Source organism: Giraffa tippelskirchi, chromosome 12, assembly GCF_054371585.1.
Source record: "Giraffa tippelskirchi isolate mGirTip1 chromosome 12, T2T-mGirTip1v1.2.pri, whole genome shotgun sequence".
Lineage (NCBI taxonomy): Eukaryota > Metazoa > Chordata > Mammalia > Artiodactyla > Giraffidae > Giraffa > Giraffa tippelskirchi.
In genome coordinates this window covers 138,470,222-138,493,211 of record NC_137286.1, presented here as the reverse complement: position 1 = coordinate 138,493,211, position 22,990 = coordinate 138,470,222, and the positions used below count along the sequence as shown (strand labels likewise).

Sequence of the window (22,990 nt, the reverse complement as noted above, 5' to 3'; positions counted from 1 at the left end):
TGCCCTGTAGATGCTATAAACATTTAACTTTTCAGTGGTCTAAATCAAGTTCTGGGGAAAAAATATTCTTCACTAAGATACCATGCTCAGAAAACTTACTAAACTCTATTCCATAACAAATTAAAAGTCAACTAGATGAGAGTTTAGTGTGATCCGACTCCTGAAAGAAGGTTCTCCCCATTTGATATGTTTCAGTGTGGCAATCCAGATCTACTATTACATTTATACCACAACATTGTCAGGATAGTTTGGCAGAAAGAACACAGCCGTGAAGTCAAAAGAATAACTTTTTCTTAAGCCTAAGTAGACAGAGTTCCACAAAGATAGAAATGGTATCACTTTTTGGTTGTATTCCCAGCACCGAGCAGGTTAGAGTACAGCAAATACAAGGAATTTTTCTAATATTCCTAGCACTAGCCCAGGCAGGTTCAATGAAATGTGAGCAGTATCACCGTAATAAAAGTTCAATTCCATTTGATACCATCAAACACAATCACACAATGTAAAGCAGACCTCATCTAACCCTCCCAAAGGAGAAATGCTTATATGCACTCATCTCACTCATTCCATACATATTTATGGCAAGCCTATCTTGTATATGGGCTTCCCTGGTGGGCTCAGATGGTAAAGAATCTACCTGCAATGTGGGAGACCTGGGTTCAATCCTTGGGTCAGGAAGATCCCCTGGAGAAGGAAATGGCAACGCACTCCAGTATTCTTGCCTGGGAAATCCCATGAACAGATGAGCCTGGTGGGCTACAGTCCATGGGGTCGTAAAGAGTCAGACACAACTGAGCGACTAACCCTTTCACTTACCTTGTATATGGAAATGTAAAGAGAGGACAAACAACTTTTATCTAATCAACACTCTGGTTCAGGTAAAATTTTTAATATGTTGCCCTCCTTCAAATCTCATCAGTGAAGTGTCCTACTAGAATCAATGAAGAATAGAAGCCATTGGAAACAACTGAGACTATAAAATCCATGCATATATGATTAGTGAAATACTCAAGCTTATGTCATAGAAAAATGTCTAGTCATGAATGCCATGGACATTCAACTTATTCTGTTAATTACTGAATTTTGGGACTTAGGGGCATTTAAATCATTTCTTCAAATACCAGAAACACTTTTTGTAAAGCTAAAGAGAAAAATCCTTTAAGATTTAATAGAAACAAAGCCTACCAAATGCTTTGTACAATGGAAAAAGCTTTAACTTCTAAAAGTTCTGAAGCCATTCAATGATTTCAACAATATATAACAGTAAGTTTTTAAATGTTCTTGACTTCATATCTGAAGTCAGAACAGGTCACCTTAGTCAACAGTTTGGTATTTATGTGTCAACTGAGTATTTTTATTTTGACTGAGTAAATTACACAAATACTTACTGAGCCCTTGCCAATTCTTTAGTTAAGAAAAAATTCTGTATTTGCTGTGGTTTGTGTGTGTGTGCTCAGTCGCTTCAGTAATGTTCAACTCTCTGCGACCCCATGGATTATAGCCCGCCAGGCTCCTCTGCCCATGGAATTTTTCAGGCTAGAATACTGGAGTGGGCTGCCACTTCTTTATCCAGGGGATCTTCCCCACCCAGGGATCAAACTGGTGTCTCCTGCATCTCCTGCACTGCAGGTGGATTCTTTACCTGCTGAACCACCGGGGAAGTCCGATGGCTTCCAGGTTACATTACGACAAACTATAACATTCAATTTTATTTAGTTTGGTTAGTTATAAAAGGTTCACTTCGTAAGGCAAAAAAGAGAAAAAGGTGGTATAAAGGTATCATTTCATGCAGCCATTTCTGTTTCAAATATTTTGCTTTCCTAAGGAGCTCTATCTACAGACAAGTTTAGTGCTATATCATTATGGTGCTAGGGAGCTTCCTCTCAAACACTTACCTTTTCTGTCAAATTAAGAAAACTGTGTATTATAGTACTTACTTTACATGTTAACATAGTCCCAGGATAGAAAATGAAAGGAAAAATATAGTATCTGAATGTTTTCACTAAGAATAAAGAGACTAAGAGCGTAACAGTACTTATTTTCAATTGTTCTTTATGAGAAAATGTGCTGAATGCTGCTAACTATCCCCAAAGTGATGGGAGAGATAAAAGATTTACAACAGGCACCAATTGGAATTCAAGCTGAACCAGACATTGGTATTTAGTTCAATAGAAGAGAGATTCCCCACTAGGTTTGACAATAGAGACTTAAGCAACTGGAGGGAAGAGAGAGAATTAAACTAGCTTACTAATTACAATGCTGTTCTGCTCTGCAACACATGGAAATTTCTATTATGGGTTGGGATTAAGAATTTATTTTGGTGAAAAATTACCTCTAGAGTTAGCAGACAGCATTAAAACGTTTTTATAGGCTCATCACATCCCACTGGTATCAGTGCAAAGGGATGCAACTAACAAATGCACATCACTTCTGAGGAAAAGACAACTTTGAAGTATTATATAAATAAACCTGGCAAAAGTCTGAAAAGATAGTATACATGTACTCCTATGTACAGCACTGTTTTTACCAGCAGGACACTGGAAACTTCAACATTCATTCATAGGAGGTTGGTTGAATAAACACATCCATAGTTGCTTTAAAAAAAAAAAACCAACCCTCTAATGGGGCAATGTGAAATATACTGAGTAAAAAATTCCGAGTTGGTCAACAGAATGCGTATTATAAACCCACTCGCGCAAAAATAAATGTATACATATATACATGTAAAGGTATTTTGCAAGGAAGATGCACACAACACTTAAAAGTGGTTACTTCTGGGGAATGGGATAGAAAACTATTTGCAACTTGAATTTTTTATCCTGAGTATGTATTACATGTATAATAAATGAATAGAAAGTCATTAGGATAAAGTTAATCATAGTTTAAAGTGCTTTTCACACAGCACTGAACTTCCAGAGTATTTACCTCACGGATCATAAAACCACTAAGCTTAACCTGCAGATCCTCTATCTATTTAAAGTAGGAACGATGCTGTGATTTTAAAAACAATTATAAAATCTCCTGAGTCCTGAAAAGGATTTCGTTAGCTATGTACAAAAAAATGCTTGCTCTATAAGGGCTGAACATCCCTCACTGAATCTTTTTTTTTCCTTCACTGAATCTCATAAAAATCTTCAATCAGGTTGTAACAAAGAACTCCATATGTAATCAAGTCTGAGGAAAGGATCTGATAATGGACTTCACAGAAACTGGAAAGTTTCTGTCCTTCCCTTGACGTGTCTCAAATCGCATCTCAACACACTCGAACAAGTCTTCTACAGAACCAAGTGTGTCTTACCGCTACCTGATAAATGAACTTGCAGATACATTTCAAATATTGTCTCTTGAAACTTTATCCACAGCTCCACATTTTGGAGGTAAGGAGCCAATAAGGTGGTTTAAAAGAAAGAGGAATTCAGGTTAGATTGGGTGAAATTAAAAAAGCCTTAACCATGTGGCACTGGCCCAGATAGACAACGGAAGTCCGAGGATATCCCATTTAAGAGACCACAAGTCTCTAGAGACCATAGAAAATTTATCTGAAGGATGAGCAAAGTAAGGTGCAAGCTGCTTAGAAAGAAATCCTAAAGTCAACTTCGCAAAAACTTGTGTGGGGTGGGGGGTGGGAGAGGAATGGAAATCCGGCTTCTGATATTAGGAACTAGACTGAGAAAGAGGACGAAATGGAAATAGGTAGAAAGAAGACGAGGCACACAATTCAGCAGGAGGGGTCGGGGAAGGGAGGGACGGACGGTGGTGTGAAGAGTTGAGGGGCAGAAGAAAAGCAGGGGTGATGGTTCAGGGAGCAGCCAGGGTTTGGGGGGGACCAAAGGGCTTGGGCAGGGTGGAGACCGCAGCTGGAAGGGCGGGGGAGGCTCCCAGCGGGAGAAAAGCGGGAAAGGGGCGAGGGGAGCCGAGGGGCCCGCCCCACACCCCACATCCCTCCCCGCAGCCCGGCTTCCCCATCTGGGCGGGGGCAGCGTGTCAGCAGCGGCCGCACGTGTGTGCGAGCGGCGGCGGGGAGGTAACTGGCGCTGGGCGCCGCGGCGGCAAGGGCCGGAAGGGCCCCGGGGCACCGCAGGGAGCCGCGGGCCGCCTCACACGTGGGCTGCGCGGCCGCCGCCCGCCCGCTCGGCCCGGCCCGGCCTGCGCCGCCGCCGCCGCCGCGGCGGACCGGCCGAGGCCCGGGCGGGCGGCGTCGGGGGGCAGGGTCGGCGCGCCGGCCCGGGGCGCCGAGAGTCAGGGGCGGCGCGCTCGGTTACCTCTGCCTGTTTCCGGACCACATTGTCGGGGCTGAGCAGGTTTCCCAGGAGCAGGTAGAACTGTTGCTGCTCCGCCGCGGCCGCCGCCATTGCGCTAGGCGTGAGAGAGAGAGAGGAGGGAGGGGAGACAGGAGCCGTGAGGCGCGCTGGCGGGCCGGCGGGAGGGGCGGGGGCGGGCCCAGCGCGGGGACCGGCACCAGCCGCGGCGCGGGACTGAGGAGGGGGGCGGGGGGCGGGGGGCGGGGCAAAGGGGAAAGGGGAGGATGGGGCGGGGCCTCGTGACCCCTCACCCCCGCCGCGGCCGCCGGCGCCAGCGTCCCATTGGCCCTGGAAGCCGGGTGGGGGGGCGGAGCCGAGGCCGCCTCCTCGGGGGCCGCGCCGATTGGCCACGCACCCTGCAGCGCCGTCACTGGCGGCGCGCGGCCGGCCGCCCGGCTGGGCGCGGGGCGGGGCGGGGGCGGGGCCTTGGCGGCCCAGCTGTGGTCGCGGTTGTGTCGCGGGGAAAGCAGGAGGAGCCGGTGGGCGAGCCTGCCGGGCTGCGAGGGGGCGTGAGACCGGGCTGGGGAGGAGGGGCCAGCTCCAGAGCGCGGGAGATTTCGGCGCCGCAGGCGAGCGGGTCTCCTCCCCTTGCTGTCCGCCAGCGCCTCCCTGCGACCCCAGCAGTGCCCCCAGCCCCTGGGACCCTAGGTTAGACCCCCACTCTCTCCGCCACCCCCGCCCCAGAGGGAGGGAGTGGGTTTCAAAATCCACCTCCTGCTTCCATTCCACCCCCAGGTCCACAGATCCCCCAGTCAGTCAGACCTTCCGATCTTCCCCGGGGCTGTGACTCAGGCCGCCCCTTCCTCCCGCCACGCTCACTGGTGACTCACGCCCTGGGCTTGCCCGGAAGAGGGGTTATTCAGCCCCAGACCCAGCCGCCAGGCCTCCCCTCCTCCCCTAGCCCGTTGTCGTCCTGAGATGGCCACGTAACACACTTCCCTCCCCCTCTTCTCACCCAAGGATCCTAGACGATTCCTTTGATTTCCTTGTTTTGGGGTCGCATTTCTTTCAATCAGTTCAGTTCAGTCGCCGACTCTTTGCGACCCCAAGGACCGCAGCATGCCAGACTTCCCTGTCCATCACCAACTCCCGGAGCTTACTCAAACTCTTGTCCACTGAGTCGGTGATGCCATTCTTTCAATGGCTGGGGTAAATTAAGACCCCATCCCCTTTCCTAAAGAAACACTGGCTTGTAGTGATCTTTCAATAAGTGTTTGGTTCACAGCAGTCCTTAAAAGCTCAAAGACCTGGTTTCAGTTTGAAGTTCACTAATCCATAGATACTGGGCTTCCTTGGTGACTCAGACTGTGGACAATCCGCCTGCGATGCAGGAGATGCAGGTTCTATTCCTGGGTCAGGAAGATCCCCTGGAGAAGGGAATGGCTACCCTCTCTCCAGTATTCTTGCCTGGAGAATTCCATGGACAGAGGAGCCTGGTGGACTATAGTCCATGGGGCTGCAAAGAGTGGGACAGGACTGAGCAACTAACACTTTCACTTCACTCAATGCATGGATAATACCCCCAATATGCCTTCATTGGAGCTGCCAAAGGCTGAGGGAGTAGTAGTGTTCCAATCAAAGGGCACTTCTGTTGAGTTCCTACTGTGTCCAATGCATTGGGCTAAAGGTGACAGTGAAGAAAATAACAATTCATTTTTGCCTCAAGAAGACACATTTGTAGTGAGAAGGTTCCACATCGAGTACATAGAGATGACTACACTTCTGGCTGCTCATAGTATTTATTTAGGGGATTTAATTTCCTGTTGACTATTCTGTTGAGGTTCTAGTCTTTGAAAGTCTTGAAACATTTGCTTTTTAGTGAATGATAAACCTTGGCTGTACATTTAGAGTCTAGACCACTGTGTCCAGAATCTGTGGGCCAAGGGTTGGGTGCTGTGCTTAGTTGCTCAGTCGTGCCTGACTCTTTGTGACCCCATGGACTGTAGCCCGCCAGACAAGAATACTGGAGGGGTTGCCATGCCCTCTTCCAGGGGATCTTCCCAACCCAGGTGTCTCACTTTGCAGTCAGATTCTTTTATCAGCTGAGCTGCCAGGGATCCACATGAAACTGTGATTGCTGGCCAAGATATTTTTAAAGAATTTTGATTGATTCATGGAGGAAACCCCCTTAGAAAGTTTTATCTCTGACTGTGATGGTGTTGTCTATAAGAAGATTGCCAACCTAGCTTGGTAGAATTGACGTTTATTAGATGTGACAATTTGTCATTCTTATAACATGTTATTTCTTCAAAGACAAACCATTGTGTACATTAATTTGGGGTAGGTTTGGGTTTTTGTTTTTTGCAGTGGACATGTCTAGATTCTGAGGAGGCTTAATAACCTCACCCAAGGTTTATTAGGATTTGGGGAATTACATACAACAACAATAACTTTTAATGACTAGGTTACCTATGAAGTAAGTGAATTGCCTACAGTCTTGCTCAGAGTGTGGCCTGATCTAACACCTGCTGTAGTATGTGTGTTTATAGGCAATGACTCTGTAGATTACATATATTTAATAACTCTCAAATAATAGAAATTCCAACCTAATTCTAGGGCTCCCGTAGTGGCTCAGCAGTAAAGAATCCACCTGCCAGTGCAGGAGATGGAGGAGACGTGGATTCGATCCCTGGGTCGGGAAGATCCCCTGGAGAAGGAAATGGCAACCCACTCCAGTATTCGTGCCTGGAGAATCCCATGGATAGAGGAGCCTGGTGGGCTACAGTCCATGGGGTTGCAAAGAGTTGGACATGACTGAGCGACTAAACCACAACTTAAGTCTACAGATTTGTCAAAATAGGAAGCTTGATGAGGCAAAAAAGCATAAAGTTATTTCAGGCTAGAAACAACACAAGTTAGTATTAGTAGTGACATCAACTGCTAGAATATGGAATGACAGCCCATCTTTATTTTAATATTGTAAGTATCTAATCAAAAGAGAAGGAGGAGATTTTTAAGGGTAATGAATAAGGAGATTCCCAAATGGGAGAAATTCCTATAACTTTGAGGGTAGGTAACAGACATCCTAACAGTTGAGACCAGTTTTGGCGTCCAGAAAACCTACTAGGTGGATAGATTGCAAGACCTACTGTCCTCTCAGCAGCAGGACTGCCTGCCACCTTAGAAGAGTTTGTAATGCTCAGCCTTCTAGGAATTTACTGCACTGGAAACCAGTTTCCCATGGAGATAATGCAGTTTGTTTTTTTGAGTATTATCTCCCCATAAGAAAATAGCTCAGATATTGTATAAAGGCAGTCCACAAGAATAGAGATTTATTTCTCAAGGAGATTAGATGACTTAAGGTAAAGAACCTTGAACTTGAGTTGAACGGGTTTGGGTCTTTAGTCTCTTACTAGTCATGTGAAGTTTGATGAGCACTTAATGTCTTTAAAGCTCAATGTCTCATCTATAAAAAGGAATAATAATGGTTGATAAGGTATGATATTACTAATCACAAAAAAGTTCTAACATTAAATTATAATTGGGAATGAAATGGAGGAGCAGAAAACTTTTTGAGTCTTACTCCCAGTTGGTTGGCATTGCTTTGGGCTGATTAACCGGGAAAACAGCCAGCTCTTAATGCCTTTGTCTTAGCTTATTGAAAGTGAAAGTGAAAGTCGCTCGGTCGTGTCTGACTCTTTGCAACCCCATGGACTGTATAGTCTGGAATTCTCCAGACCTCTATTAAATTCTGGAGGCATAGTTGCTTAGGGTATTTACAACTCCCTATAAAAGATGGTGAGGTAGGAAAAATGGAAAGCTGGAAGTTTCTGTCAACTGGGACCTGACATCTAGGTAGTTTAGGATATTTGAAGTTTGTGAGAAGGCACTGTGCTGACTGGCCATCAGTCTGTTTATAAAGCTACAGGAGGCAAAAGAGAGCCTCAGAATCCTCTCTAGTTGCTGCTCTCGTTTCCTGGGCTTCCACGTGGATGGGCCTGTCCTAGAAATGGGAGGAGGCTAGAGAAATGAGGCTTATAAAACTTCTGTGAAAGCTCCTGTCAGCTGTGGTAGAATTTGGTCTTGTCTGTCATTTCTGGTTCGTTAGGTGCTGAATGAAAAGAAAAAAATAAGATTCTCCCAAATGAACAATTTGTAATATTTTTAAAGTTGCCGCAGGATTCCAAAAGAACCTCAGTTACCTATCCTGGTAGTTGTAAGCACGTGGGATTTCTGTATCATGATTTATTATGAGAGTCAGTTTGGATGATGTAAATGGAAGTATTATCATCTGTAACTGTACACAGGTTTAAGGTGATGATATTATTTAAGATGTTTGTATTTTATTAACAGCTAACATAGTGTAATGAAAAAAAAAAGTTGGCTATGTTTCCTCACCTGTAAAATGGGAATAATACTTCTTCATAGGAGTGTTGTAAAAGCTAGGATAACATTTGTAAATGTACATAGTGTGGTATCTGCATTGTATTTACTTGGCAATTGCAGCTATCATTAGTTAGATGGATTTGGGTGTTAAATAATAAACAGGCCTTAAACAATTACTTTTAAAGCTACATATGATATAAATGTGTAATCACATTTCTGTGTGTATAAAATATATCTGTATGTTTCTATTAGTCTTTCAATTATTTTAAATTAAAATAGTACGTGGATGAAAAAGAATAGTTAGTAGACACTTGGCTGATAAAGAAGATCTCTAACTCTTTCCATTACTGATGTTATCAGTTGCCTAGATGAGAGCAAGCAGAAAAAGTTGAGAGCTGTTGAAGAGCTATTTACTGAAAATAAAAAATGCTGAACAGTTCACATTTCTTCTGCCGCTTTTTATCAAAATGTTCAAGCCCCTCTCTGAAGCAGTTTCAGTTTCAGTCAGAGCATGCCAGCCAGGGGTTAGTGAAACCTGATTCCCAAGGGCACTGGACACAATAGGCCCTCAGCAAATTGCTGAATTGAACACATGCAGGGGAAATTTGGACTCTCTCTCATAGCTTTATATATGAAATTCACTGCATGTCTGCAGGTGGTTGGTTCATTTTAGGGAGGGAGTAGAATTTGGAGGCTTGGCTTACAGGCTCCAGAGCCAGCCAAAAAGAGGCTTCAAAATTTACATGCTGCTTGATCTTGCCCAAGTTAATGAACTTTTCTTAGCCCCGGTTTCTTCTTCCATGAAATGGAGATAACAGAAGTAACTTTCACTATGTTTTAAAATACTTGTCATAGTGCCCGGCACAGAGCAAATGCCTAATAAATGTTAGAAATCATTACCAATGCATATTCAGTCAGTTCAGTCGCTCAGTTATATCTGACTCTTTGTGACCCCACGGACTGCAGCACGCCAGACTTCCCCGTCCATCACCAACTCCCAGAGTTTACTCGAACTCATGTCCATCAAGTCGATGATGCCATCCAACCATCTCATCCTTTGTTGTCCCCTTCTCCTCCCGCCTTCAAAGTTTCCCAGCATCAGGATCTTTTCTTGTGAGTCAGTTCTTCAGATCAGGTGGCCAAGTACTGGAGTTTCAGCTTCAGCATCAGTCCTTCCAATGATATTCAGGACTGATTTCCTTTAGCTAGACTGGTTTGATCTTGCTGTCCAAGGGACTCTCAAGAGTCTTCTCCAACACCACAGTTTAAAGCATCAATTCTTCGGTGCTCAGCTTTCTTTATAGTCCAACTCTCACATCCACACATGACTACTGGAAAAACCATAGCTTTGACTATACGGACCTTTGTTGGCAAAGTAATGTCTCTGCTTTTTAATATGCTGTCTAGGTTGGTCACAGCTTTTCTTCCAAGGAGCAAGCATCTTTTAATTTCATGGCTGCAGTCAGCATCTGCAGTGATTTTGAAGCCCCCAAAAATAAAATCTGTCACTGTTTCCATTGTTTGCCCATCTATTTGCCATGAAGTGATGGGACCGGATGCCATGATCTTAGTTTTCTGAATGTTGAGTTTTAAGCCAACTTTTTCACTCTTCCCTTTCACTTTCATCAAGAAACTCTTTAGTCTTCGCTTTCTGCTATAAGGGTGGTGTCATCTGCATATCTGAGGTTATTGATATTCCTCCTGGCAATCTTAATTCCAGCTTGTGCTTCATCCAGCCCGACATTTTGCATGGTATACTCTGCGTATAAGTTAAATAAGCAGGGTGACAATATGCAGCCTTGACGTACTCCTTTCCTGATTTGGAACCAGTGTGTTGTTCCATGCAGTCTGCTGAACCAATGCAGACTGGAACCTCCAAATTTTGTAAATTTAATTCTGATTGCACCACCTGTTAGGTTATTACATTTTTATGCTCCTATTATATAAGCAATGGATAATAATAGTGGTTAAGAAAAAAATTTATGTTCGATTTGGTCATCATAGAGGATTCCAAGACTAATTTTCAGCTTTAATACTGCTGTTGCACTGTCCAACGTGATAGCCATTAGTGAATATGGCTGTTAATTGTTTGAAAAGTGGCTGGCTTTCACTAAGTTGTGCTTTAAGTGTAAATTTCAGAGACTCAGTAGGAAATTAAGAATAACATGAATTTAGAAAACTCTGGGAGATGGTGAAGGACAGGCCAGCCTGGTGTGCTGCAGTCCATGGGGTTGCAAAGAGTTGGACATGACTTAGTGCTGAAAACAACAAAGAATAATAATCTTGTATTAGTCATGCGTAGAAATGATATTATATTGGGTTAAATAAAACATATTTATTAATAAACTATAATTATTAGCTAAAGAATAAATAAGTTTGGCTTTTTTTTTTCTTTTTAATAATATGTGGCTATTAGAAACTTTAAAATTTACATATGTGATTTGCATTTGTTCATGTTATATTTTTATTGGACAGTGCTTTCCCAGAGAATAAAATAATAAAACTAACTCAGGTGTCCTGAGTACTTTGTTCACGTAGGTTTAGGAACTCAAATGAAAATCAGTTACCTCATAGTGCTCTCCGTTGCTTCCAGTTTTCTGGACTTGATTCTCAGGGATTTGGAGACATGGTATAGTACTTTCTGAGCAGTGTTCCTTGCTTAGGAATTTCCTTTCCCTGCTGGTTTGACAATAAATGGATTGGTGAACTGTTAGAAGGTAAATAAGACTCCAAATTTAATCCTGTGGAATAAACCGTTATGGGTTAAATCAAGGACTGGTTAAGAGATGGCGGGGATGGAAGACTATCTTTTATTATTTAGATATTATTTTCTTTTTTTTTTATTATTTAGATATTATTTTCATTTAAATGTGGTAAATGGATTTTAAAGCCATCATTTGCTGCATTTTAGTATCTGAGACAAAAATATACTTAGCACAACAGTTTAGTTTTTAAGTTTAATGTTGTTCCTTAGAACACAAATAGGTCAAAAGTAAAAGAATAGAAAAAGATATACATGCAAACAGTATCCAAAAGAGGGCTGAAATGGCTATATTAATGTTAGAGAAAATAGATTTTAAAATGAAATTGTCATCAGGGGAAAAGGAGGACATTTTATTATGATAAAAGTGTCAGTCAGTCTGGAAGACTTAACAATTATAAACATATGTACCTATCCATAGAGCCCCAAAATACATGAAGTAAAGCTTTAATGAACTGAAGAGAGAAATTCAATAAAATAGTTGAAGACTTCAATTTCTACTTTCAATAATGAGTAGGACCACTAGGCAGAAAAGCAACAATAAATAGAAGACCTAACAGACATCTATCTGTAGCACTCCATCCAATGACAGCAGAATACACATTCTTCTCAAATGCATGGGGAACATTCTCCAGGATTAATCATATGTTAGACCATACAACAAACTTCGGTGGGTTTCAAAGGACTGAAGCCATGTGAAGTATGTTCTCCATCCACAGTAAAATGATATTAGAGATCAAGAACAAAGGAAATTCACAAATAAGTAGAAATTAATCATCCCATTCCTAAATAACAAGTGGCTTGAAGAAGAGGTCACAAGAGAAATTTGAAAGTGCTGAGATGGAGGAAAATGAAAACACAAGATACCAAAACCTAGGGGACACAGTGGAAACAATTCTCATAGGAAAATTCAGTGTTGTAAGGATCTTCATTAAAAAGGAAGAGAGATCTCAAATCAATAATCTAATTTCTCTGAAACTAGGAGAAGGACAAACTAAACCCAAAGTAAGAAGAAGGAATAAAAAGAAAGGAAATAAATGAAATAGAGAATTAGAAAAACAATATAGAAAAAAATTGTTATTCTTTGAAAAGTCAAAAAGTTGACAAACTTTGGGCTTGGTTGACCAAGAAAAGAAGATTCAAATTTCTAAAATTAGAAATAAAAAAGGAGGGAATTCCCTTGTGGTACAGTGGTTATGGCTTAGTGCTTTCACTGCAGTGGCCCAGGTTCAGCCCCTGGTCAGGGAACTAAGATCCCCCAATCCTCATGGCACAGCCACCCAAAATAAAATAAGACAAGAGGGGATCACTGTTAAACTTTCAGAAATAAAAAGAATTATAAGGGAATACTATGAGGAATCATATGCTAACAAATTAAATAACCTAAATAAAATGGGGAAATTCTTAGAAAATCTCAACTTTGAAAGTGAATTCAAGAAGAAATATAAAATCGGAATAGAAAAGAGATTGAATTAATAATTAAAAAAAACTTTTCACAGAATTCCAGGACTCACTGTAAATTCTACCAAACATTCAAAGAAGAGTTAGCTCCAATCCTTCTTAAACTCAAAAAACAGGAGTGTAGTGAACACTTATTTATTCTATGAGGCTAATGTTAACCTGATTTCAAAACTAAAGACAGATAGCTCGGGAGAACCACTTACCAATATAAATATTGATGTGAAAATTCTCAACAAAATCCTAGGAAAGTGAATCCAGCAACATATAAATAGGATTATATACTATTACCAAGTGAGTTTATCCCAGGAATGCCAGGTTGGTATAACATAAGGAAATCAATCAATGTAATATATCACAGTAATAGAATAAAGTACAAAGATCACAATGTCATCTCAATGATGCAGAAAAAGCCTTTGACAGAATCCCACACCCTTTCATAATAAAAAACACTCAACAAACTAGGAAAAGAAAGAAACATCATTAAACTGATAATAGCCATTGATGAAAAACCCACAGCTAATATCATGCTTACTGGATGGAAAAATCAATGCTTTCTCCCTGACATCAAGAATGAGATAAGAATGTCCATTCCCATCATTTCTATTTTACATTGTACTGGGGATTCATAAATGATATGATTTTGTATGCAAAAAAATCTGGATGAATCCACAAAAATGCTATTATAACTCAGCGAGGTTGCAGGACACAAGCTCAATATACAAAGATCAATTACATTGCTATAAACTAGCAATGACCAATCAAAACAATGAAATCAAGGAAATCCCATTTATAACAGCATCAAAAATAATATACTCAGGGACAAATTTAACAAAAGAGTAAGACTTGTTGGTTTTTCCAGTGGTCATGTATGGATGTGAGAGTTGGACGGTGAAGAAAGCTGAGTGCCGAAGAATTGATGCTTTTGAACTGTGGTGTTGGAGAAGACTCTTGAGAGTTCCTTGGACTTCAAAGAGATCCAACCAGTCCATCCTAAAGGAGATCAATCCTGGGTGTTCATTGGAAGGACTGAGGTTGAAGCTGAAACTCCAATACTTTGGCCACCTCATGCGAAGAGTTGACTCATTGGAAAAGACCCTAATGCTGGGAAGGATTGGGGGCAGGAGGAGGAGGGGACAACAGAGGATGAGATGGTTGGATGGCATCACCGACTTGATGGACATGGGTTTGGGTAAACTCTGGGAGTTGGTGATGGACAGGGAGGCCTGGCGTGCTGTGATTCACGGGGTCGCAAAGAGTCGGACACGACTGAGCGACTGAACTGAACTGAACTGAACTGAAGACTTGTACACTGAAAATTATAAAACATAGCTAAAAGAAATTATAAAGAGCTAAATAAATGGAAAGACATTCCATGTACATGAATTGAAGACTTAATATTAAGATGGCAGTATTCCTCAAATTAGATTCAAGGCAGTAACTATTAAAATTTCAACTTCTTTTTTTTTTTCGGAAATGGACAAGCTGATCCTAAAATTCATATGAGTTGCAAGAGACTACAAAATAGCCAAAACATCTTGAACAAAACAAAAGTTGGAGGACTCACACCTTGATTATAAAGCTTACCATAAAGTTACAATAATCAAAACAGCAGTACTGGCATAAGGATAGGCATATATAGATCAATGAAATTGAGTGGAGAATCTAGAAATAAATGATACATTTGTGGTCAGTTGATTTTTGACAAGGGTGCTGTGATGGTTAATCTTATGTTTCAACTTGACTAGGCTATGAAGCCCGGTTGTTTGGTCCAACCCTAGTCTAGATGTTGCTGGGAAGGTATTGTGGATGTTAGTAACATTTACAGTAGTTGATCTAAGTAAAGCATATTACACTCAATAGGTGACTGGGTCTCATTCAACCAGTGGAAGGCCTTGATAGCAAAGACAGGCTTACAGAAGAAGAAGCAATTTTGCTTCAAGATGGCAACATAGGAAAACTTGCTAGCTTGCTCTGCAAAGTTCAGGCTCTAGATTACAAAATCAACTTTTATCAGAATTTCCATTTGTTGGCCTGCCCTACGATTTCAGACATGCCAGGCCTGACAATCATGGTAGCTAATTCCTGAAGATAAATTTCTCTATAATGTATGCTAATGGTTCTCTGGAGAATGCTGATATATACAGGTACCAAGACCATTCAATGTGAAAGAACACTTTTTTTTAACAAAGATTGCTGGTACAACTTGATATTATCTTTTGCATGATATCCATGTGGAAAAGAATGAAGCTGGACTGCTATCTTTCACAGTTTGTAGACCTCAAAATGAAGCACAGATCTAAATGTGGGAGCTAAAACTGTAACATTCTTGGAAGAAAACATGAGATCAAATCTTCATGGCCTTGAATTAAGCATTGGTTTCTTAGATGTGACACCAAAATCACAAAAAGACAAAAAAACAGATACAACTTTTGTGCTTGCAAGGAAACCATCAAGAAAATGAAAAGACAATCCATGGAATGGGAGAAATATTTGCAAATCATATAGCTGTTAAGGGACTTACATCAGAATGTATAAAGAACTATACAACTCTATAGCCAAAAAAATCCCCCAAACTAATAAATGAGCAGAATATTTGAATAGACACTCCACCAAAGAAGATATATGAATACAGATAGCTTTAAGTACATTAAAAGATGATCAACATCATTAATTATTAGGGAAATGTATAATGAGGTACCATTTCATACCCACAAGGATTACTATAATAAAAAAGACAATAGCAAATTCTGGTGGAAAGATTGGTGTAGAAGTTGGAACCCTCATACACTTCGGATGGGAATGTAAAATGGAGCAGTCAATTTGGAAAACAGTTTGACAGTTCTTTAAAAGTTAAACATAGAAATACTATATGACTCAGCAGTTCTCCTTGAGAGAAATGGAATCATATATCTACACAAAACTTGTACATGAATAGTCATAGCAACATTATTCATAATAACCAAGAAGAATTAACAACCCAAATGTCTATCAACTGAAGAATAGATAAAATGTTGCTTGTCTCTACAATGAGATATTATTTGGCGATTAAAAAAAATGAAATACTGACACAGTGTACAACATGGATGAACCTTTAAACCATTATCAGTGAAAGAAACCTAATGTTAAAAGTCACATAATTTTTGGTTACATGGTTATGAAATTTCCAGAATCAGCAAATTCAGAGAGACCAAATGTGGACTAGTGGTTGCCAGAAGCCTGGAGGTGGGGGGCTGAGTAAGAGAGGAGGGGAAGGAACCTGGAGTGACTGGTAATGGGTGTGGGGTTTCTCTGGGGAAGTGAAATGTTCTGGAATGTGATTGTGGTGATGGATGTGAAACTCTTGTAAAAATACTAAACACTCAACTGTATACTTTGAAAGACTGAACTTTATGGTATATGAATTATATCTCAATAAAGCAGATTCTTTAAAAAAATGCTTTTCCTTAGAGAGAGAGCTGAAGGAAATTGACACAAATCTCAAATACTGATTTTTTTTTCCTATTTTTTTCACAATATATGTAGCTCTGTTCAGAATATATGGATAACATTCATAACCCTCCAACCTGAGCGCTCCTGAACCAATATCTGGGGGAAAGAAGAATGGGGAGATTCAGATGAGGTTTAGTCTGTATATTTTCTTCTCCATTTACTTGCTACTTATGGCAAGTACCTTACAGTTTGGGCACAATGACATATACATTTTAGCTCACGTATTATGATGCTGTACAGAGTGGAATATTAATTGTGACATCAATTCACATCTCAAATATGCATCCACTGCAAGGATAGGTTTTTACCAGTCTACAGTTAATAAGGAAGAAGTGAAAAAAGACTTCATAAAAAGTTCGTATTCCTCAATCCTACTGACTCTGTGTGTAGTACCTCTTCATAGCATATTTCGCTATGTTAGTATTTATTTAACACACATTTCACTTGTGCATTTATTTAGCAAATACTTTATGGCAACCTTCTCTGCAGTAGATACTGCTAGGCTGTGGGGAATTCAGTGGTGAGCAAGTGAACCCTCACAGAGAACCTAATCTTTTGAAAGAAGTCAGACAATTAAGAAAACTGAGTAGATAGTTTCTTATTGTGACAAGTGAAAAGAAGGGGATAATGGGATCAAGAATGATTGGGGTGGAGCTGAATCTCCACCCAAAGGACACAGTCTTCTGAGGGGAGGTGACCTTTGAGCTGAGACTTGAATGATGAAGAGATAAGGGCAGAAATGGGGAAAATTCCCTTAAGCCCGGGAAAGGGCAAGTACAAAAGCCTTGAGGCAAGAAAGACTGTGGTGTGTTCCAGCAAGGACAGAAGGGTACAGCTAGCGGGGAGTCAGCTGTGCAGAGAAAGGACTGGAAGCGAAGCAAGGACCAGATAACCACAGGCATTACGATGGTTCAGTGGTGTGACTTAATGTTAAGTGGAACGGGAAGCCAGTGGGTTAAGTAAGAAGTATGACTGGAAAACAGTTTCAAAAGATCGTTCTGGCTGCTGTATGGAGGGAAGTGAGGAAGGTGGGGAACATTTGAAGGTCATTGCTGTACTCGAGGTCAGAGAAGGTGGTGGCTTGGAATACTTTTCTTACGAAATAGGGCAGGAGGTAGGGTGCAGAGGCAGATCCAAGTTTAACGGGACCTGAAATATATACAAGTTGAGGGCCCTCTGTAAGAAAAATGAAAACCCAAGCACAAAACGTGGTGCCTTGCAAGGGTCCTGTGCATGTGGAAGGCATGACAGATGAAACTTCACAAGTTTTATGGTGGATCCTTCTCTGATGAGGATGAGATGGACGAATCAAGCGAATCAAGCATGCCTAGGTTTGGGATCTGATAACCGGTGATGCCATTTAGATGAAGATCTGTTAGGGCTAAGGTCTGGAGAGAAGAAAACAAGAGCTGGGTTTTGTTCATGGTGAATTTGAGATGCCACTAGGCACCTAGGAGACAATGTCCAGCAAGTAGTTGGACCAAGAGGCCAGGCAATCAGGAAGAGAGCAGAGCTGGAAATACCAACTTCAGCCATCTCATTCATGGCATTTAAAGCTGTGGAAGTGGGTGACGTCGCCTGGGGAAGAGAGAAGAGGGCCAAGGACTCAGCCTTGAGACATCCTAACATTGGAGGTCAGGCAGGAGGTTTCTATTTCGTACATAACATACATACAATCATAAGAGGGAACTGGCACAATGAACATGTCCCCTTATATTCTAATTTCCTTTGATCTGTTTGCAAGGGCTGTTTTAATATCTAGGAATCCACTAAGGGTGAGAGTAAAGATAGTCAAAGGAACAAGTAGGCACAAATGTTAAATGTCAATTGCATAGCATTTTATTTGAGGGGATTTTTAGAAAAGATTTTGTTTGATGTGGACCATTTTTAAAGTCTTTACTGCTTTTGTTGCAATATTGTTACTGTCTTCTGTTTGGGTTTTTTGGCCCATGAGGCATGTGGGAGCTAGTTCCCCGACCAGGGATCAAACTGGTGCACCCGCTGCATTGAAAGGCGAAGTCTTAACCACTGAACCAGGAGGGAAGTCCCCTTATTTTTATTTTTCTTGTTTCAGGAGATGTAGTAGTGGTGGTGGTGCTGAGGAAATACTATTTTCTCTAAATCTTCAACTATCAGCCTTCCTACAGTCTCATCTACTTCTCTACCTCACTTAGAAACCATGCTTTAATAATATGGAATTAAAATAATCATTTAAAGAAATTAGATCAAATCAATACTAAGATGTCAAATGCTATTCTTTTCTGATCTCAGTCTAAGCTGTTATCTAATTCTTGTTTACACTTAAGTTTTTTCTTGATCATCAGAGTTAATAGTCCAGGCCCTTTTAAAGAACATAGAAAGTAAATAGGAAAATTCAGGAAGATGTTTTAATTCTGCCATGACCAGTAAGAGTGACATTGAAACCATGTAATAAGAAAGCTTGTGTTATATGAATTCACCTCTACCACAGGCCAAATATTTCCTCTTAAAACCTTACTACAGATAGAAAATCTTGATAGAACTCAACTTAAGGTGGGAATATTGGTGCTTATATCTAAACACCATCATTATAAAGGGATTTTGTTATGTGTTACTATTTAGGCTTGTTATCATCAGTTATATATATATATGTGTGTGTGTGTGTGTATAATTTGTTGTTCAGTTCAGTGGTTCAGTCGTGTGTGACTCTTTGAGGCCCCATGGACTGTAGCCTATCAGTCTCCTCTGTCCATGGGATTTCCCAAGCAAGAATACTGGAGTGGTTTGTCATTTCCTTCTCCAGGGATCTTCGCAACCCAGGGATTGAACCTGTGTCTCCTGCATTGGCAGGCAGATTCTTTACCACTGAACCACCAGGGAAGTCTTTATATACATACATATATATATATATATATGTATATATATATATATATAAAACATATATGTGTTTGTGTGGGTATATATATATAAATTGGAAAAGGAATGCATCAAGATGTATATTGTCACCCTGCTTATTTAACTTATATGCAGAGTACATCATGCAAAATGCTGGGCTGGATGAAGCACAAGCTGGAATCAAAATTGCTGGGAGAAATATCAATAACCTTAGATATGCAAATGACACCACCCTTATGGCAAAAAGTGAAAAAGAACTAAAGAGTCTCCTGATGAAAGTGAAAGACGAGAGTGAAAAAGCTGGCTTAAAACTCAACATTCAAAATACGAAGATCATGGCATCTGGTCCCATCACTTCATGGCAAATAGATGGGGAAACAATGGAAACAGTGACAGACTTTATTTTCTTGGGCTCCCAAAATCACTGCAGATGTTGACTGCAGCCATGAAATTAAAAGACACTTGCTCTTTGGAAGAAAACCTATGACCAACCTAGACAGCATATTAAAAAGCAGAGACATCACTTGGCCAACAAAGGCCCATCTAGTCAAAGCTATGGTTTTTCCAGTAGTCATATATGCATGTGAGAGTCGGACCATAAGGAAATCTGAGCACCAAAGAATTGATGCTTTTGAACTGTGGTGTTGGAGAAGACTCTTGAGAGTCCTTTGGATGGCAAGGAGATCCAACCAGTCAATCTTAAAGGAGATCAGTCCTGAATATTCATTGGAAGGACTGATGCTGAAGCTGAAGCTCCAATAATTCGGCTGCCTGATGCAAAGAACTGTCTCATTGGAAAAGACCCTCAAGCTGGAAAACATTGATGGCAGGAGGAGAAGGGGACGACAGAGGATGAGGTGGTTGGATGGGATCACTGACTCGAAGGACATGAGTTTGACCAAGCTCCGAAAGTTGGTGATGGACAGGGAAGCCTGGAGTGCTGCAGTCCATGGGGTCACAAAGAGTCAGACATGACTGTGCAACTGAATTGAACTGAACTGATATATAACTTCAGATAGTGTTAGGTTATAAGACGTATTAAACCAAGGTAAGGAGAGAGAAAGTAAAAGAATGAGGCACTGTTTTTAATAGGTTGATCAAGGGAGAACCTTTCTGAAGAGGTGACGTTTTAGCACCCAAGAACGGGTTACTTCATGGAAATTAATTTTCAGAAGAAGAAACGTTATTTGAAAGATTCGTATTAAAAATACTCACCATTTTTTAGATCAGACTTAAAAATTCATAATAATAGCTAACAAGATATCAATTTGTTTCTGTTTTTGTGTGAACCTCCTATACTTTACCTCAGTTGATCCTCATCTTTAACCAATGAGGCTTCAACCATTTTGTCAAGAAAAAAGTGTATTGGGGTCAGAATAAAACTGGTTCCAACTACAGCTCCACTACTAACCAGCTACAATGCTGACCCGGGCCCCTAGGCCTCCATCTCTTCATCTGTAAATTGGGAGAGTTGGGCTACGTCCCAAGAAATCTTTCCAGCACCAAGGTTTGAGGATAATTAAGTCAATTATCTCACTGTTGTTGAAACAGATGACTACAGAGGGCACTTAGAGGTGCCTGTCCTGAAACAAAGTTGTTCTGCACCTCTGGGGTTTGAGGTCTTATATCTGCCTGGGTTTTAGAAGTTTTCTTTGTTTCATTTTTTATTTTTCCTGTCAGTTCAGCTGCCACTTCTTATAAGTGAATGTGTGAGTAATAGTCGCTCAGTCATGTCCAACTCTTTGCAACCCCGTGGACTGTAGCCTGCCAGGCTCCTCTGTCCCTGGGATTCTCCAGGCAAGAGTCCTGGAGTGGGTTGCCATTTCCTTCTTCAGAGGATCTTCCCGACACAGGGATCAAACACAGGTCTCTTGCCACTTTTCACAGCTGTCAACATAAAATGACAGCCGTCTCTCCTTGTCAGCTGCTCTCATCATCTGGTTTGCTGTGGACTTTGGAGACTAAATAACCAAGTACATTAAATGGTATATGAAATAGGGAAAATTGCGTATATTTTCTGTAGAGTCCCATGCATAAGCTTTACTATTATTTGGCCACTCAGCTATTTTTCACTGAGGGTTTCCTAATTGTGTTCCAAACATTTAAGTAGGGGCTGACACAATGCCCCAGCACAAAGCTGCCTCTTACTGCTAGTGTTATGGAGGTTCCGACATATATATGTTTAAACACATTTAAAAACATGGAGCAAAACTGTTTAGGAAGGCCTAAATTAGACTTTCAATAATAAGAGCATTACCCTTGACAGGTTGCCTATATCTAATAATTTTCTTTGTAATTTTGGCTTTTTTATACCTTGCTGGGCTTCCCTGGTGGCTCAGATGGTGAAGTGTCTGCCTGCAATGTGGGAGACCTGGGTTCAATCCCTGGGTTGGGAAGATCCCCTGGAGAAGAAAATGGCAACCCACTCCAGTACTCTTGCCTGAAAAATTCCAAGGACGGAGGAGCCTGATAGGACAGTCCATGGGACTGCAGAGTCAGGCACGACTAAGCAACTTCACATACCTTGTTAGGGGATTAAGTTCTCGGAGAAACAGTTAAGTAAGGTAGTCCATCAAGTAAGTAGCCTTTTGACTGCTTAGTGATTTACTTTTCCCGCAGTGAAAATGAATTATGTTATCCCTCCTTTACTAGCCTGTAGTCCCTAAAAATTAAAATAATGTGTCCTCAGCCTCTGAGAGGAAGCAGCCAGAATGTACAGAGGCTTAAGATGGAAATTCTAAAGATTTTAAACAGAGCTTATCTTGAGACACTTGAGAAATGAAAGACCCTAACAGTCAAACTGCTTTTAAGTGCTTATTTTTCTGTAGAAAAGTCAGGTGGAAAATCCTGGTGATTTGGATTTCAATGTATTGATGACTGGCAGGTGAAATGATCAAGTAATGAATATCATCACTGTAGAAGAAAATAGTAGGTACTTTTTGTTATAAAGGAAACAAAGAACGCAGTTAGCAGTGGCCAGAGATAGAACAAAATGTATCTGATAATTTTAGTCTTACTTGGGTGCTGCAAGGATACTGATCAGGGGAAACAGCCGTGCCCATACATAGGTCCTGGAAAAGCTTCTTCCCGGAACCACCTAAATGAAACAAAAACGCATTTCTAACTCTTCCAGGATGGCCACCCAGATCACTCGGGCAATGGTCTACATTCTTTTGGGCAACTCTAGCCAAATGATGCTTCCTTAAATACACGAAGGCGGTCAACAGCTAATTTAAGACACAGTTTCAGGGAATAACTTGCGGTCATGGAATTCACATTCTTTCTTTCTTGGTTTCTGTCTAATCCATTCTCAGAATCATTTTTTTCTGGCCTTTCCTCTCTTGTTGGTACCACTATGGGGACCACAGATGGGGAGAAAGTGAAAAGACCCTGCAGTATCTCACACGGAAGATTGCCCTCCAGAATCTGCTGAATTTGTTCTCAGTCTGGATTGAGTTCTTACAGGTTTTCATTTATATCTCAGGTCCAGGGATGACTTACCGTAGTCAAAGCTGTTCTCAGTGCTATGGTTGCTCCAGTCGTGGGATGTCATTAATCCCACAGTTCCAACCTCATGGCTCAGAGACGTTACCATGGAGACCGCTGACTGCCATTGTGACCCGCTGCAGGTCAGCAGTGCCACGCTGCTGGCCCCCTTCAACTTGCCCACCACACAAGCCTCCCAGGCTGTTCAGCCGTTCAGTTATTATTAGCTGACCCAACTGTTCCCAAAGCCACAGAAGGGACAACTCAGGCGGTTGGGGGTTACTCAGACTCC

General features: G+C 41.3%; 1 protein-coding gene across 25 annotated transcripts in view; it reads right to left on the bottom strand.

Moving 5' to 3' along the window:
- The window catches only part of IPO5 (importin 5), a 61,494-nt gene extending 38,754 nt beyond the window's left edge, over positions 1–22,740 (bottom strand). For 7 of the 25 annotated variants that reach the window (XR_014070958.1, XM_081548896.1, XM_081548904.1 and 4 more), the window contains exons 1-4: positions 22,714–22,740; positions 22,230–22,309; positions 11,195–11,306; positions 4,263–4,356 (exon numbers count right to left, since the gene is read on the bottom strand). Coding sequence is in view for 10 of the 25 variants with exons in the window: in XM_081548886.1 (XP_081405012.1) it covers positions 4,263–4,356; positions 11,195–11,199 (99 nt within the window). In the remaining 15 variants the exon portion in view is untranslated. Of the gene's footprint in view, positions 1–4,262; positions 4,374–11,194; positions 11,307–16,412; positions 16,511–22,229; positions 22,310–22,616 lie in introns of those variants that run through there. The other 18 variants (XM_081548895.1, XM_081548899.1, XM_081548900.1 and 15 more) reach the window with 9 other exon arrangements.
- Between the last annotated feature and the right edge of the window lie 250 nt (positions 22,741–22,990).